The 17,460-nt window shown below is 37.2% G+C and overlaps 1 protein-coding gene across 1 annotated transcript in view; it reads right to left on the bottom strand.

Moving 5' to 3' along the window:
* The window catches only part of CNKSR2 (connector enhancer of kinase suppressor of Ras 2), a 96,065-nt gene that overhangs the window by 45,222 nt on the left and 33,383 nt on the right, over positions 1–17,460 (bottom strand). The window contains exons 7-11 of the mRNA XM_009695524.1: positions 12,377–12,425; positions 11,313–11,485; positions 8,981–9,054; positions 6,443–6,514; positions 379–446 (exon numbers count right to left, since the gene is read on the bottom strand). Coding sequence (XP_009693826.1) covers positions 379–446; positions 6,443–6,514; positions 8,981–9,054; positions 11,313–11,485; positions 12,377–12,425 — 436 coding nt within the window. The remainder of the gene's footprint in view (positions 1–378; positions 447–6,442; positions 6,515–8,980; positions 9,055–11,312; positions 11,486–12,376; positions 12,426–17,460) is intronic.

Here is a 17,460-nt window from a genome sequence, read left to right as displayed (position 1 = left end):
TTTCTGGCCCCTGTGAATTCAAACACCAAATGCAATGTTTTAATTTTTTTTTTTTTAGTTTGCAGATTCGTAAGTTTCTTCTGACAGGGGACACAGACTCCTTGGTACCCCATACCGGAGCTTACTGGCAGTACATTTGCTGCTTTTAGATACCTTCTGCAGCCTTCTCAGAAATAACCTGGTGTCTGTGGACCAGAATCTGAAGGAGCTAATCAAAACCCCTGAGAGAGAAGGAATCCTCTAAAGCAACAACAGTGATACCCATATGAGAATTGCTTTCAGATGACGAGAATGAGGCCTGATACACAGCAGGGAGAAAAAGAACAGATGAACTTGTGATAAGAGCTGAGAGAAGAAACCAAAGTAACAACACATTACCTTGCTCTTGTTTGATCCTCTCTCTTTCTGCATAGCCAGCAGCAAGCATGTTAATTCTGTTTAGCCATCTGAAATAATATTAAAAAATATTATTAAATATTATTTAAAAAAAACACAAATCAGCCTCCTAATTCTTTGGTGCATTTCTACAAAAAACAAAGTCAGGAGCATCTGAAGGAGATTCAGGACAATGTCATTTTTCATGTCAGACAGCTGTTTTCTTTGATACTCTTACTCAGGGAGTCTCCAAAGATCTATGATTTTGCTCTTGAACAAACTGTTTTCACAGCAAAGATTTTATTTCAAATGGAAAACCATGTATGATGTCAAACGTCTGTAAAATAAAGGATTTGGAGATAATCAAAGAGCTATTAAGTCTGCTGCTCACAGATACGCCATCACACCAATACTCCTGCTGTTCTGATTTCTTAAGAATAAACACCACTTTTCAGAGATTTAAGCAATATTTTAAGGCCTGAATTGGCAACTTAGCAGAGGAACAGAGCAGAAACTAGCAATAAAAAGAACAGGTTCACTCCCAAACAGACAGTGAGGTTTAATTATGCCACTCTGTGTTTTAGAGCTTACCTACAGTGCCAAGTACAAAGAGGAGGCGGCATATCAGAATTCACTTTTGTGCTTGTGTCAGAGAAGTAGGGGGAGAAAAGACAGTTTCCTCAATGCAATTCACATCTAAGGCTTTAACCTCAACTTAGACTTGAAAAAATGCTTCCATAAGCTGCATAAATTAAAAAAAACCAAAACAAACCAAACTATTGCTATTCTCTTCTAGCAGAGGTGTCACTGCCAAGTGTACACTCAACTGCCTGTAGCACTGCACTGATTCAACCTGCCCTCTTCCTCCATGGGGCTCTGGTGTATTCATTATCCAAATGCTTACACTAAATCAGGTCCTCCATCAGCGAGGCTTTAAACCACCATGACAATCTCCCAAGGTTGTCCATTCCATGGTAAACCTGGAATTACTTGCTCCAGTCATCCCATAGTCAGGGATGGTTTGACAGACCTGGTTTGACAACCTACTGGCCTGCAGTTTTACTGCTAGGGTATATGGAAGAACAACTGAAGTCAGGTATGACCTGTAAATCACGTTAATGATCCATAAATCATTGTACATTGGGAAGAAAGCTAGAGATTTACTCCTGAACTGATTAAAGAATACTTCATGTTAGCATACAATCAAAATTTCTGCCAGAAGAATAGGGAAGCTGAAGAGACTTAAAATTTCAGTTGTAATTGTTAGGAGGTGCCATACACTTATAAAAATAACTGGCACATAGGAACAGAAATCCAACAAATCGTGTCTCAGACAACGATTTCACATCTTCACAGCAGAAAGGTGGTCCACTACAAAGCTATCTTTTAGATTCACATTCCTCATATGTGAAGAGCTTCTTTGGGGAACAAAGCTCAGCTGTCTTGACAGCTCTGCCAGCCCAAATCCGAAGCACTGAGGCAGGAACCCCACCCAAAGCGTTCCAGCCCCGTGCTGCTGAGTGACCAGCAAAAGCTACAGACTTGTCTACGTCCAAAGGGTAAAGCAGCACAAGACAACAAGTGCCTGCTCTGTCAAATGGCATGGCCGACAGTGGAGGTGGTCCTTTCCTGGCCTCTTGCCTATTTTGGATTTCACGTTCCCAATTCAGCTCACGGTTTACCACCCACCAGCGCAGCCACCAGGGAACAGCCATCTCCTCAATCCTTTTGGATAGAGCTGCTGACCACAAAGTATAGATGATACGCCTACAAAGGTGTATCCTCCTGTTGGAAACTTCATTCTGTCCTAAATACGAGAGAGCATTTCGTGTTAAGTGTGTGTGAGTAAGGTAACCAGTTAAATTAACAAACACTTGATTAATTGACAGTCAATTGATACCGCTTACAGCTATGGTAGGTAATTGTTTCCAGAAAAATAATTCCTGGGTTTTTTATTTCCTGAAAAGTATAATCTAATGAGAACCCAGGAAATATATACCAGTCAGAGAGAGACAGCAGACTGACTTCACATTTAATGATGTTCTGCAAGTCATGATCTGTGTCATGGTTTGGAACATCACCTGCAAATGCCTGTGGGGTGAATGACAAGGTACTGATGTGGTTGTAAACCGTTAACAACCACAGCTTTTGAGTGGTTTGCTAGTTTAGAAAGTAAAAGAATGATATTGGCTTCTTCTGCATATTTTCTGATACGTGGCTGCTAAAGTTTCCTCAGATATGGCTAGAATGGGTATGGTTAGAGAATTAATGCTATTTTAATAAAGCATGGCTAGCATTATGGTTCATTGAAGTCAGAATCGTAGGAGAAATCCAACACACTGGGCTTGTATCACAGGGAAACATAAAGATCTCCTGTAGAATGAAAGAGGAGTAAAACATGCCTGCTTCACAACGCACTGGGGACAACAGTTCCAAGCGTACAGTTATACAAATATTCCTTACTAGAAATTTTAAAAGATACAAAGCCCTACGACATGGGATGATTTAAATCCTTTTTCCCTGCGGTGTGCTGTGCTCTGGTAGCCACTGAAACTTTTGGAGGACAAGAGGCCAAGAAAATATTCCTTTCTTACTGCAAATGCAGCTTTAATTTTCTTGTGAGAATTATAAAAACTATTTGTTAGGTATGACAATAAATACAGTAGCACCAGTAGTTGCAGCTGTCATCTAGGTTTTCTTTTTGTGTTTTTTTGGGGTTTTTTTTGGTAAGAATAGCACATACATTTGTTGTCAGTATTTAATTAAAACAATTTTATAACACATAGAACAGGATTAAAAAACCCTAATCTTTCTGTAGACCTGTAGCTTCTGTAAAGAAGAACGCACAGTACTGGCACGCTTGCAGAACAGTAGGAAACATTCTTCTATCTTATCTCACGCTCCAGGTAGACGCAACGCTCTTCGTCAAAGCAGGGTGTCAAATTAACCTTAAAGCTCGAGGATATAGGACAAACTTGCTATATGGAAATATGGATACTTGACAGTGTCTGTAAGTACCCAACTGCCATTTCACCAGAATGAAGAGGCCTGCAGACGATGCGGGAGAATTTTTACAGGCCGCTTTCACTGAACTCTTCCAGAGACATCTCATGCACTAATACTACAAGCTGACTTGTCATGTTTCCTCTTGATCATAGAGCTACACCAAGGAAGAAAACTCTTATAAATGTCAATACTCAATGTCACAAAACCAGAAAGAGGACAGCTCAGTTACAGCAGGTCAAGGAAGTTCTCAGACAAATATTCCACACGAAGTTACTGACTGTATTTCCCTGCCTAGAAGATGTAATTTTGGCAGCCATATATGTAATCACTTAAAAAATGGACAGTTCAGAATAAAAAGGAAGAATAAGAGTATTGCAGGTATGTAAGCTGGCCAGCCCTGAAAAGGATGCATTTGCCTCTGAGCTGATGATGAGGATTTTTGAGTAAAGAACAAATAGTCCATAAAGCAGCAGGCACAGTTACCATGGAAAATCAAAATAGTTACATACAATACCATCAAGCAGAAATATAAGGACTGCCTTCTACATCAGAATATTTTGTAGGAATGAGAATAACAATGAATTTCCAAGCAAGGTGTTTCTATGACTATACACTCACACTAGCAAAACGGTACTTTGCATCAATAAAGGATATTCTGCCCTTCTCACCCAGACTAAGCATATTATATGGGTAGAAAGAACACTTTTGCTGGTGCAACAATGTGGATGAAAGGAAGTTCAGACGCCACAACAATAAAGTTCAGTGATCATAGTTCTCCAGACTCCTTACCAGCATAATAGTGTTGCACAGTCATAAAAGTAGTAAGAAAAGTTGAATAGTGAGTTACCCGAGATGAAAATACCCAGTTTATATAACTAGCTACACACAAACAGAAACTTCATATCCTGCATATGCTTTTTTAAAAAAAAAAAAACCAGCTAAATCATTTTATATAAGGGGTGAAGGAATTGAACCATTTTGAACTTTCAGTTGGACTATGTATTAGCAGTTTTCTACTTTTGTTTCTTCTGCTTCAAGTATAAACAGAACTGAAATGATTGCATGATACATAATTAAAATGTATGTTAGAAACCTAACAAAAAAAAGAACTGAAGTTGATCAAAAAAGTCTTAATTTAACTTCATAACTTGATTCTGTGTTTGACTTCAGCTAGGCTACAAAATGCTTTTAGATAGGAAGTATTTTATTATCTCTGCATTTGAAAGATTATTTTTCAGTAACCCACTTTTTTTTTTCCCAATATATTGAGTTAATTCAACATTTGTGAAAGTGAACTACTTTTTCTAACACATTAAGCAAAGAGAAAATTAAAATTATTTGGTGAGATTCTAATGGCAACTCAGATGTAAGAATTCCAAGTAATTCCATAGACCTTGACAGAGTTGCTTTAAATTTACATGTGTATAACTCTGATCAAAATTTGGTCAAGCTCATTCTAAATTAATTAATAAGCACTTCTTTCAAAATATGACAAAAAGACTATTTGTGCTTGGAAGTTAAAAATCTTTTCGTACTTGGGGTTTAGACTGTGTGATATATTTTTAAAGAATTGATGCATATTTGCTGCTGCTTTCTGATTACTGAACAGTTATATAGATTTTTATCCTTAGAAACAAGGTGCCTTGTCATACCGACTGAGGACCTGCTGACAGAAATTATTCCTCTAGTGCTGTAGTTCAGGACATGTCGAATAGCCTATGCCATTATTCTATGTGCTGTGCAGCAAACTGTATTTTGAGTGACTGACTTGACAGAATTATCAAGGAAAGGCAAGCCTAAAATTTTACAAACAAATAAAAAGGTTTTAAGTTTTCTAACTGAGGAGAGACTTTTGAAGTGGGCTTTAGTCATGCATGAACTTTTGAAAAAATGTTAACAGACAGCTCTTTCTAAATGAAAGCAAGCATAGTATAGTATTGGCATACTTTTCCAGTCAAATATTGTCAGTAAAGAACTGGCAGTATCGTGAAGGTGCTCTGCCAGGTAGCTGAATCTAGTACACACAGGAGAGATTAAACTATGATTATAGCACTTACTAACAGTTTTATGGATTGAAGTTTTATCTCCCTTTTCCTCTGTTTTAAAAGCAATTTTGCTCAGTGAGGATGTCCACAGACATTATCTAAGACAGAGCAGTTGTCAGGTTGCAATAATAAATTTTTGTTTGTGTCCTCTGTCATATGATGAAAATGGTGTATTATTTTGAACTGAATTAATTTCAGTTTATGTTGTTAAAATAAATGAAATAAAATGCCAAATATTTGAATAGATGAGATCCATGTTTTTAATTTACCACTCAAATGAATTAAGAGGAACTGTGTTTATTTTGTGCTGAAGTCTCAATCATTTTTTTGTAAAAAATCACACAAGTGGCCTAAAATAGATACAGTAAACCTCGATATCCAAAGAACTAAGACTTAAGTCCTTGTTCTTTTTGAGTTGCTGGAATTTTCCCTACTAAATTCAATACAACCAAAATTTCACTTCAACATGTAGGTTAAATTCATGGCAGTAGAGTAAATCTGCAAAATTCATTCCTTGTAATCTCTACCTCCTTTTTCAAGACTGGCAGAAGAAAAATCAATGACTGCTTTAAATCTTTCTCCAACTTCTAATTCCCTCCAGGGCCAGAAATAGCAGCATCCCTAGAGCAAGCATCACATGTCTTTGGGAGTATGTTGGAAAGTAGAGTTGGAGATACCGCACCTTTGCAGCTGCTGCACAGCCAAAATCAGAAACCTGGAATTCTGAAATTGTGTTTGGATGTTGTTTCACATACTGTATTTATTACTTTTCAGAAAGAGGGAATCTTGTTTCTAAAAATCTTCAAACCTTTGTTTAAAAAAAATTTAATTTTTGCATGAATTGAATATTTGGCGTATGCAGCCACTGAGAAACAATGCTACTCTGCACTTATTTTCTCAGTTATTAAACTTAACTTTTCAGATTAAAATGTAATTTATTATCACTATGTTATTACTAGCCTCAAGAAGTGTCACATTTAAGGAATGGTTCCTTGAACTTTGCTAGATTTCCTTACCTGTTCATATCATCTAGATGTTCAGCAGCAAAATAAAAACTTTTGATCTTAGGATGGCAGGCTTTGAATGCACTGTAAAGGAAAAACATAATTATAAAAATGTAATGGCACAACTGTTTTCTTTTAAAATGTAAGATAGTGTGGTCACCAAGCAATGAGATGAGTTCATATCTCCTGAGTTCTTGGATGCCCCCAAACAGTATATAAACATACAACTTAGGATTGTGCCAGATTTCACAAAATAAAGTGCTCTTCAACTACCGCTTTCTAAGTAATGCTTGATTCATATGTGCAGAAATATTGTTCAACAATCACCTGCAGTGTACTATATTTGGATAAAGTTAACCACTTAAGGATATAATTTTATGTATCAGGTAGTTTTGCTGATATACCTATAGGTGTCCATTTGTTCTGAACAGAAAATTGACTGAACAATTTATTCCATACAACAGAAAAACTCTCAGTCCTGATGATTTCTCACATCCCAATGACCTTGACATTACCTTTAGCTCTAATGACTGCGTTTCAAACAGAAAAATGTGATGCGCTGATTGACTTCTGAAAAGCTGTTATAAATCAACAGTGTTCTTGAGGTCGTTCTAAGCAATGGGCAATTACATCTCATCTTTTCTTTCCACCAAAGTAATCAACGTGACTGGGCTGAGAGAATTACTGCATTTCATACATAATGTGAAATAAATTACTAGAAAGAATTTTTAACTATGTTGGATAAAGATTTATGGTGAAGTACTTGAAGATCCAGAAAATGCATCTGAAAGTAATTAATAATTTACAGTACAGAAGAATCATTTTTGAGAATAGCCTGAAGGTCTCCCTCAAAATAAGAACAAAAGATATGTAACAGTCCCAAAGAAAATAAGAAAAACAGCAAACATGATACATCAAGAACATTATCACAATTTTTCTGAGACACAATGGATTTTATATATATAACACGATACATACAATAAAATAATTATCACTCTCTCTAATCCATTGTGTCTCAGAAAAATGGTAATGATGCTCTTCACGTGTATCATGCTTGCAATTTTCAATAGATACATCTGTGTGTGTACATATATGTAAACATATGAAAACAGGTTTCAAGAAACCAGGGATGTGAAATTAATATCCAGAAAGTTACTGCTAGTGAAGGTAACATAAAATTGAGACAAAGAGAATTCCTTTGATGTTTTAGAGCATGAGACAATGTCATGCAAGTGAAAGCAGATGTACAGTGATATCTGCTCAGTTTAGAAAGACTTCATCAAGTTACTGAGACCCAAAATTTGACTTCTTAAAATTGTTACAGCATCTGCCATGTGGATACTTAGAGGTTTATTTTCTTTATCTGTCACCCAGGCAAGGAATTTTAACAGCCACATCTTATGTTCCACTATCCAGTAGATACCAAATCAAGTTAAAAAAACCCAACAATTTAAACAAGATGCAATTCTGAGAAATGAGTTGACTTTATGCTGCTGCCCCAACAAAAAAGAAAAAATTAAGCGCTTCAGCAATGTAGCCCAAGGACACAGGACAATAAGCCCAAGTTGATATATCTTTTTTTTATATAATGCAATTTTCATTTTCTGCCCTTTGAGACCATCATAAAAAGTAGAATTCATCCTGAAGAGGTATGTAGACCAATGGATACAAGGTCAGTGTCTTCTTTAGAACTGTACGTACTACAAATCATACCATTTTATTTTTGCAATTGCTTTTCTGTACAAATTTCAGTGATTCTACAGTCCTGATAAACTTAAAAGAACAGTAAAAAACATTAGAAAGCAAGGCAAAAAGGTTTCAACAATAATGACTCTAAAAATACCTGTGGGAGTATGCACCTGTCACATTGCTACATATGCTTGAGTTTGCATCTAAATAAGAAATGGGCATCTGCAATGGCACAAACCTGGACAGCAGTACACACAGTTAGGTGAGAAGAAAAGTTATTTGAGACCTTTAGGTCATACCTAAAAAATACAGCAAATTGCTGTCATTCTTTTTTTTCCACTCAGCCTCAAGACTGACACAAGGTCAGCAAACTTTGAAATGATGCTAACTAATTTGGAGTTATATTAAAGATTGATGCCTGACCATGAACTTGCAGACTTTTTTATTTGGATAGTGTCTTTTTATGCTTAAAGCTCTTTATTGAGCTTAAAGGTGTCACACATGCACACTCCAACGCCCAAGAAACAAACCCCTCTGCCCCCCGCCCCCCCCCCCCAAACATAAAGGAAAGAAAAGAAGAAAGGAAAACTAGGAAAATAAAGGGACAGAAGCAGCCATGCAGCCTTCTTGTTCTTAATTTATTTTGCTTTAGTCAAGCACTGTGATTCTTGATAAAGTGAAAAAAACCTTCTTCAAGAAAGATGGCACACGTAAACCACGCTGAATTTTCCTGTTCTGTATGAGCTTATACTGTGATATGACCAGATGATCATTGTAATGAAGTCCATTATGTCACTGTTTTAAGGGAAAATCTTGTCCTTTGTTCCACATTCCACATGCGTTATTTTTGAGCATACTTACTATTTCTTGCGGCATTCACTGGCTCTGTCAATTTTAAATTCAGGTAGACTGATGAATCCTTCCGCTTTTTCATCCTGCAAAAATAGTTCTAGATATTACTGTGTTAAGGTGTCAGAAAAAAACCCCACCACACTGCAAACTGAAAGATATTTTCACTTCCCTGCTTCTTACATAAGGAATACTAATGTATGCTCTGCTCTGGCAAACCTCCCACAGAAGTCACTGGGACTTTTGCCAAAGTAGTAAGACAGATCCCTTGGTGTAATATACAATTTTAAATACCCAGTTTTCTCAAACAATTTCACAGCTGAACTAGCATTTGAAAATATACAAAATGACCAAATGTATTCAGGCAATTAGTTATTGTAATTAGTTCATTTTGGGGGAAGATGGACTAATTAGGAAGGAGAAATGCAGCCTACTGTAAGAAATATGGCGAAAAAAAGCAATTTCAATGTGTGCTGTTTACCAACTTTATATATAACAGCTAAGAGGCATGCTATCTCTTCAGCTAGTCTCATCTCTCTCCAGCACTCAGGAGAGAAGGTATCTGACCTTCCGCCCCTCTCCTCAAAAGACTTGCACATAGTTTATTTAAGCAGATATTCAATCTCCCTTGACTTTTCACCATTTGAAATCATTATTTCTTTTAAGCCACTAACGCCTCAATAACACAGACTCTCATATTTAGCTGCTCATAACTTTGCATGAGAAATGAATACAGGATCATGAAAGGGAAGCTGCAGAAAACACAAATGTACGTTAAGGAATTCCACAGAATGAAATCTTTTTCTCAGAATCTCCATGGTTATTTATGCTACATATGCAGTCCATATGACTATATGCTTTCTTAAAAAAAAAAAAAAAAAAAAGAGACACAAATAGGCACATGAAACTGGAACTAGAGTTGTTCTGCGGAAGGTGCGAGGTTGTAACAGGTTGCTCTTTCTTTTTTGCATGGCTGCCTAAGGAGCCAAAATTTTGGCAAGAGCACTGTTTGCCTGTCTGTCCATCTGTCACTGAGGCTCCTCCCCCTGGCTTTTGAATCTATCCTGACTGTAGACACTTTGGTGAGGGACGTGCGGTGTCAAAAATAAGCGAGTCCCAGCAAGTCTCAGGGAAACTTGGGACAGGGGGGAGACAGAGGCACTCAGACCACTGCCCTCTCCATGGGAAAGTAAGGCACAACTCAGTGCTTCCACATACTCCTTGGCCATGGCTGGTGACCAGTCACTGTGCTTGTAGATATGAATTACGCCTTGATGAAGATCCCGTAGTAGACCTTGAGGAGGGAGGATGGACAGGACAGAGTTAGGGTTACTGATCCGCAGCTGGGATCAAGGCACAAATGGGATGAGTCTGTGAGAAAACAGGCTTTGGTAACTCTGTTCATGGAACAACTTGCTTTCCGTAAGTACTCAGGGAAAAGTTAGGGACCACAATATTTTTAAAAGGTTACGTACAAATGCTTGCAGGGATTAAAAGAACAAGTTCAAGATTGAGTGCATCCACATGTTGGCAATGATTTCATCTCCGGATATTTACTAATGAGACTAATAAGAGTTTAAAATTAAGGTCTCCTAACTCACTGGCAAAACATTTTTTTGCTAAAGCTGATATAACTAAAGGTGTACTAATGCAGAATGTGTTGCACAATCAAAGCTGTACACAATTCTGCTGGGCTGCTCTGGTGCTCTTAATCTCAGCATATATGAGCACTGAAATCATTATCAAAAGCTACAAAGAAGGAATGACAGAACACAACTGAGAAAACAAAAGCATCTTCCTTAATTGCCAGAGGTTTTGGTGATTTCATTAGCACAGATAAACAAGGAACACTAGGCAGCACATCATTAAAGTTCACACTCCCATGACTAAGCTTGAATGACAGGATTAGATAACTACCTTTTCCTTTTCGAGGATCTGAGGATAGTTCTATTCTAAACTGGTGAGAGCAGGATACAGGAAAGTGTGTTATTTCTCCTTGTAGTAAAAGGTGAATTTGAAGGACCAAATATCTCCGGACCTTAATGGTAATTTAGTCAGGCAGTTATTATCAATTTCAGTATGATTATTTGGGTGAATAAAGTTATTCACCTGTATAAGCACTCAAAGTACTGGCTTCCCACTAAGTCATGACAACAGCAGTACACAGGGTATTTCATAGAATCATAGTATGGTTTGGTTGGAAGGGACCTTAAAGGCCATCCAGTTCCACCCCCCCTGCCATGGGCAGGGACACCTTCCACCAGACCAGATTGCTCAAAGCCCCATCCACCCTGGCCTTGAATACTTCCATGGATTTGTTGAGACAATGAGCACAGATGCTTACCTCTTCATTGATATACCAATATAGAGATGTATCCTTCAGGACAAACCAGTATTTTTTCCACTTCTGGGAGAAATAACTCTTGGCATCTTTCTTTTTCCAAAGCCAGCCTTCACAGTCCCCTCGACCAAGATCTTTACATGAGATCCGTCTTTTGCTTTTACCAGGAATAGGAGCTGAAAATGACAACAAGTTGCTGTGAAAGCATTTGACTTGTCCACTAAATCAACAAGACAGCTAGCCAGAAAGTACCATATACTTGTTTAAGAAAATTAATTAGAAACTTCAACCTCAATTTGCCATGAATAAATTATTACAAACATTCTATTTCGACTACAAAGTCTATGCAAGGCACCATAAGTTAAAAACCAAAACAAACCATCTTCCGCACCTCACAAGAGCTCACATTCTATGGATAAGACAAAAAAAAAAAAAAAGGCAACCCAGAAAGAGAAGACACCATAGAGAAAAGAAAGGCAAGACATTGGAAAAAAAAAAGAAAAATAGTTAATTGTAATTTTCAACAAATTAATATCTCACATCAGATTAAAGCACACAGCATACAAATTTATGTATTTTCACACTTGGCTGCCAAATACAGCTATGAAGTACTTCATGGGTATTCAAAAACCTCTCTTTGCAGCTCCTTTTGCAACTAAACAGTTTCTAAAGCCTTTGTATTTCTAAATCAAAGGAAGACAATTTACTATGATATAAATTACCTGACAGCTTAGGTAACAAGCCAGGGCTGCAGTAAGGCATTACATGCACACAGGTGGAAAAACCAGCCCTGGTCTCAAAGAGGCTACAGTCTAAGTATTCCAAAAAAAAGACAACAGCAGATATATACAGGTAGAGGAGCATTAGGAAACTGTGAGACATCAATAATGGACTATGCTGGCTGGGGTTAAACCATGACCTGGGCCAACACCTTCTCAACATAATAAACTGAACTAAACATCAGATTGGAGCTAACAAGCTCTAGGTCCTCAAACACTGCAATACCATAAACATTAATGTTGGCAATTGCCTTCCTACCAATACGTGAAAGGAAATTTAATTTTTACCTTTGTTCTTCTTTTTACTTTTCTGCTGTAGAGAAGACTGCTGAAATGTCTACAAGAAAATCAAAACAGGAAAAGTGAAAATACAGTGTTTATATTCAACTACATCCTTATCATAAAAGAAGTGTAACATTGTGAACACTGAAGTCATCACCAGTTAACACCAGCCAACAGACTTCTAGGCCTAAGAAAAAAGGTAATTTTAGTTCATCTGTTCATAAGGTGGTAAAGCAAAAGCACAAGTGAAACATCTTTAAATAGACCACAAATTAGTTTGCCAAAACAACTTAAGTTTCTTTCTAAAATGGTCGCTCTTCTCTCATGCTGCTAATAAGGAAGGAATGTCTCCCTTTGGTTAGTATGATAGCGAAGCTACACAGCCCATGCATTTCTAATACATCATCTAATTAAGGTCTTCTTCATATAAATATGCAAATATGCAAATGAACACACTGACCAATGCAGGTGTGGAAGCATTTACATGACAGTCTTTAGAACATCAGACAATTTGCTCAGAAACGGGCCTAATATTTTTAAAGACACCAATAAATTCTGCTAAATTCTGCTAAATTGCAACTGGCAAAAAGACTCCCAAATAAATATTCAGAAATACAAAACACTTTACTTTTTACCAGCTTTTGACTGGAAGCATTTCCTTCCGGTCGATCCACTCCCATGAACTAACCCATTGCCTTGGCAATGAGATAGGATGGAAATTATTCCTTTACTTACAATCCTAGCTTATTAAAAATGGCAATATATATTAACACATTTTATCATCATTTCTTTACAGAACTTTGAGTCAGATAATCACCATCACTCTAGTGAACTAAAAACATAATTCTGTAACTAATCACTCCAAAATTTAAAGACAGCATTTTAGTTTTCTATAATGATAGATAAATATATTAGTGCTGAAACTAAGGCCATATTAGAGTGCCTGAGTATTAAAACCTCTGATTTCAGCTTACCATGAATCAATACAAAAATCTAAGCTTTTGTGCCACTTGATAAAAATAAATCTAAGCAAAAGCACTGACATTCTTCTGAGCCCAAATCCTGATTCTAGCAGATAAGACAAACCCTCACCTCAGTTTACAAGGCTCCCTTTTCAATTCAAAGAGCTGGTTTTCTTTTCATTCTCTCCTCCCTGCTTCCTCTACACCTGAGCTCACATACAGGAGGCTGAGGCTCACCTTCCAAGGGATGTCTCGTCTCACAGCCGAGACATTCTCAAGCAGCAAATACTAACATGTCCATGGGGATAAATTACCAGCAATACAACGATAATTGAGCATAATATAAAAAATCAAGTGATTCGGTAGATGTGCTGATCCCTTGCAGACCGTATCTGTAGAAAGCTACTCAACTGTATTGCCACCGCAGATGGTCACAATAGGCCTCCACTGGGAAGAAAAAAGGAGCCTATTTGTTTTCATTCCCTGGCTCTTGTCCTTTTTCTTCTGCTACTGGTATCGATTCAATCGGCACCAGCACCCAGCAAGCCGAGACAGTAACACCATCCCAACTTACGTCACACGAAATATTTCAACCTGTGTAGGACTAAGGGAGATCTTTATGGCCCAGGAATAACAGAGTGGCTGGGCAGAAGTGTGTAAATAACTCCCTCTTAGATGCTTTGAAAATCTTACCTAATTCAAAGTGGTTGAAAAAACACATACACGCACAAACCCCAAACTTCAGCACTTCACAGTTCACAACCCAGACTATTTCATCCTGCTGCTTGACTTTTTTGCACTCATATTTTCACAGTGCCAAAACAAAAAAGGAAAACCTCCGCTTGGTTTTCTTATAAAGTGATTCTGAAAGCAGATGAGAACAATACGAAAAGCCTTCTCTTTAAATGTTTCGTCTGTAAATTGAACCTGCAAACGTGAGCTTGCACCTCTCAACTTCTAAGTCAGTTTTTGGGAGGAAAGGGTAATGAAGGGGTATCAGTTTTTAATAGGAAGACAGCATGTAATTTAGACGTTTAGCCATTTTTCCATACATTATGTCATATTGCAAAATAGAAAGGCTTTATTAAATTCAATTATTATTCTACATTAGCTCATTAAATTAAATTATAATTAAGGACAAAATCTACAACTGAGTGAAGTTCCTTGGAACTATTCAACTGACTTCAGTGATTTTAGCTAACACTTTAGTTTATTTTAAACAGATTTCAGGCTTCAAGTTGGTTCATCCTTTGCAAAAACAGTACCAGCTAGTTTTGTTGTTGGGTTTTTTTTTTTTAACCCAGAAGATGTATAAGCAGTATGCATTAGTCAGTGCCATTCAGTTTCAAATGCACATGATATGTAATCAAAAAAAACCCCAAGTGAGGATGAAATCTAAAAATGCTTCTTCTATTGCTTCTTTTAGGAAATCATCGAATGCAGTCTGCAGCCTCTTCCCAGTTATTAGATAATGCTTAATGCCATTTTCTCAGTGTGGTTTAGAATCACAGAATGATGAAGGAGGTCATGTCCTTCCTCCTGCTCAGAGTAAGGCTTACTTTGAAGCCAACACGGGATCATGTTCTTCAGGGTTATCTCCAGCCTAGATCCAACTATTTCCAAAGGAGATTCCACAACCTCTTTAAGTAACCTGTCCTAATGTCGGCCACCATAATGTTTCCCCTTTTACAGCTTAATTCTGTGATGTGGCAAATATGGAAATAATATAAATACTTCTTTTTAATACCGTGAACCCTAAAAATATGGATTCACACCGAAGCCAGAAATTCAATTGTACTAAAGCAAGTTTGCTGCAAGATACTGTTTAATCACCCGCCCACGAGGCCAGATTTCAACGTATGTTCACTGTGTTTTGATTCTGATACATCTTGAGCTTTGAGCAACTGCATTCACATACATCTTGACACAGTTTCCAAGAACTCATCTCTCCTACTAATTCTGAAGGCAAGCACAAAATGAAATAGAAAACAGCATTCTATAGTAAAGAAACTTTTTAGTAACTCAAAATAATAAATAAAATGGAAACAAGACTGCCACTGAAAAGATGAAATAGATGAAACCCAAATGGAAATTGTCACTCTTGAAGAACTGAAACTTGAAACTGTTTAATCACATTCTGAATTATATGCTTTCCAGTTGCCCAAAATACAATTAGCAAAATCTTCCATTATCCAAAAGCAAGGTGTCACTTGACATTTAACATATACCAAGACTCCTTTGAATATCCTGAGCCTCAGTTTTTTGAGTGCAATAATTTTCTCCTGTAATATGTGCTGTTTGAGCTTGTGGTATTTAGTAATATACCTAAACTAAGCCCTCTGACAAATGCATGTCTAAGTAGAATACCAAAGAAACATTTTAGGTATGTATATGTCTGCCTTTGCTATCAGCAGCCTCCAAAGCACAAGTATTTCAAGAGTAACAAAACATCATTTATTAAAGGGAGTTTTCTATGTTTCTGTTTTTTTTTTTTTTTTTTAACAACAAAGGTGCTAGCCTACCTCTAGCCCTACCTTTCTGAGGGCTTAGCTGCACATTCCATCAGCCAACAGAGATTTCACTGTGCATGGGAACAGCCATAACAGTTCCTCTCTTCCTGCAACTTTACCAAACTTGCTATGTGGGTTATATTTACTTTAACACTCTTCAAATGATTGACAGAGTTCTGAAAGCCCATCAGAAGACTGCACAGCTGTAAATAGCAATCTGCCCTAGGGTATGCCTTTCCATGCTTTTAGGGTTATAGCACAGTAATACAGCTGCACAGTAAAAAACTTCCAGGTGGAGGCTAACACTAACAAAAGAGGTCACCAATGATCTAATATAAATTCCAAGTGTGACCAACAGAACGTGACATCCATGTCCAAAAACCAGATATATTCTAATAGTTACATGAACCCCTTCATGGTTACAGAATTTGTAGGTCTACCAAAAAAACCCCATAACTGAAGCTTCTCTGAAGATCTGAATTGGCCATAGCAATTAGTACTCAATTTGACAGCTCCTAAAATCCTCTTTCAAGTGCTTATTTGTTTCTTCACTTTTCTTCAGAGATTTTCCACTTGCTCATTTTCAGAAAGCTGGAAGAGAGAACCAGGTTATGGAAATAATAATCTCCAATTCTTTTACCTGAATTTGAGCTCAGTCTGATAGGGAAGGAAAATGGCATGTATCGTTATAGTTTTTTTGAGAGCTCAAGTCAAATCCAATTTTTCTCAAGCTGCAAGTTTAGACACTAAGGAATCATTTACAATCAGACAGTTCCCCTCTGTCACTGCAAGATAACTTCCTCTAGTTTCAGCAGAGTAGCTTGTGACATTTCTGATTACTGGAACTTTCTGCTGCAGATGGAAAAGCCAATATATGGAAAAAAAAAGAAAGCTGGTGCTGCCAATTATTTGATTGATCTCTCACACTCAATACTTTGAGAACACTGGCAATGTTCTCTTTTCACAGTTTTGATATACCACATATACATGTTTCTCCGTATTTGGTGTGCTGAGATCCAAAATTTCAGAGCTGAAAGAAGAGTGAAAAGGGGGAAAAATTCAAAGCTATTTGTATTGCATTGTCACACTATCCATCACTATTAACAACTCGTGCCTAAGGGTACTCCCAAGAGAGGATTCGGCCAAAATCTTTTGTTTACCATCTTGTTTCGTCTCCATTGATAGCTAATGATAGATAGTATAGAATAATTATTTTTATAGATATTTGTGGAAAATACAGTTTTCAAGGACTATGTTACCAAGGTATGATGAGAGAAGACCTCGGGCAGCTCAGAAAGGAATCAGCTACCAGGGCTAAGGTCAAATGAAACATCTATGGGTGAAATTAGACTCAAAAGGGAACCTACTAAAAACTGGGATAAGGAAAGACTATCCTCTAAGTTATGATTGTATTTAGGAAGGTAAAGACTTCACTGCCTTCTTTGAATAGTTTTGCGTGTTGACTGGGGTTCAGAGATTGTTAACAGAATGAGTTATCTGCAAAAAATCTCATGCTTGACCTATCTGATTTGTCAGGTCGTGCAGGGTGTTTTAGGAAATATTCCTGTTCCTGTAATCATGAACTCTAAGATTATTCCAACTCCTACTGTATTCTCTT

This window comes from Cariama cristata, unplaced genomic scaffold (genome assembly GCF_000690535.1).
Source record: "Cariama cristata isolate BGI_N322 unplaced genomic scaffold, ASM69053v1 scaffold4772, whole genome shotgun sequence".
Lineage (NCBI taxonomy): Eukaryota > Metazoa > Chordata > Aves > Cariamiformes > Cariamidae > Cariama > Cariama cristata.
Note: the sequence above shows the minus strand (reverse complement) of the source record. Positions and strands in the feature narration are given on the sequence as shown.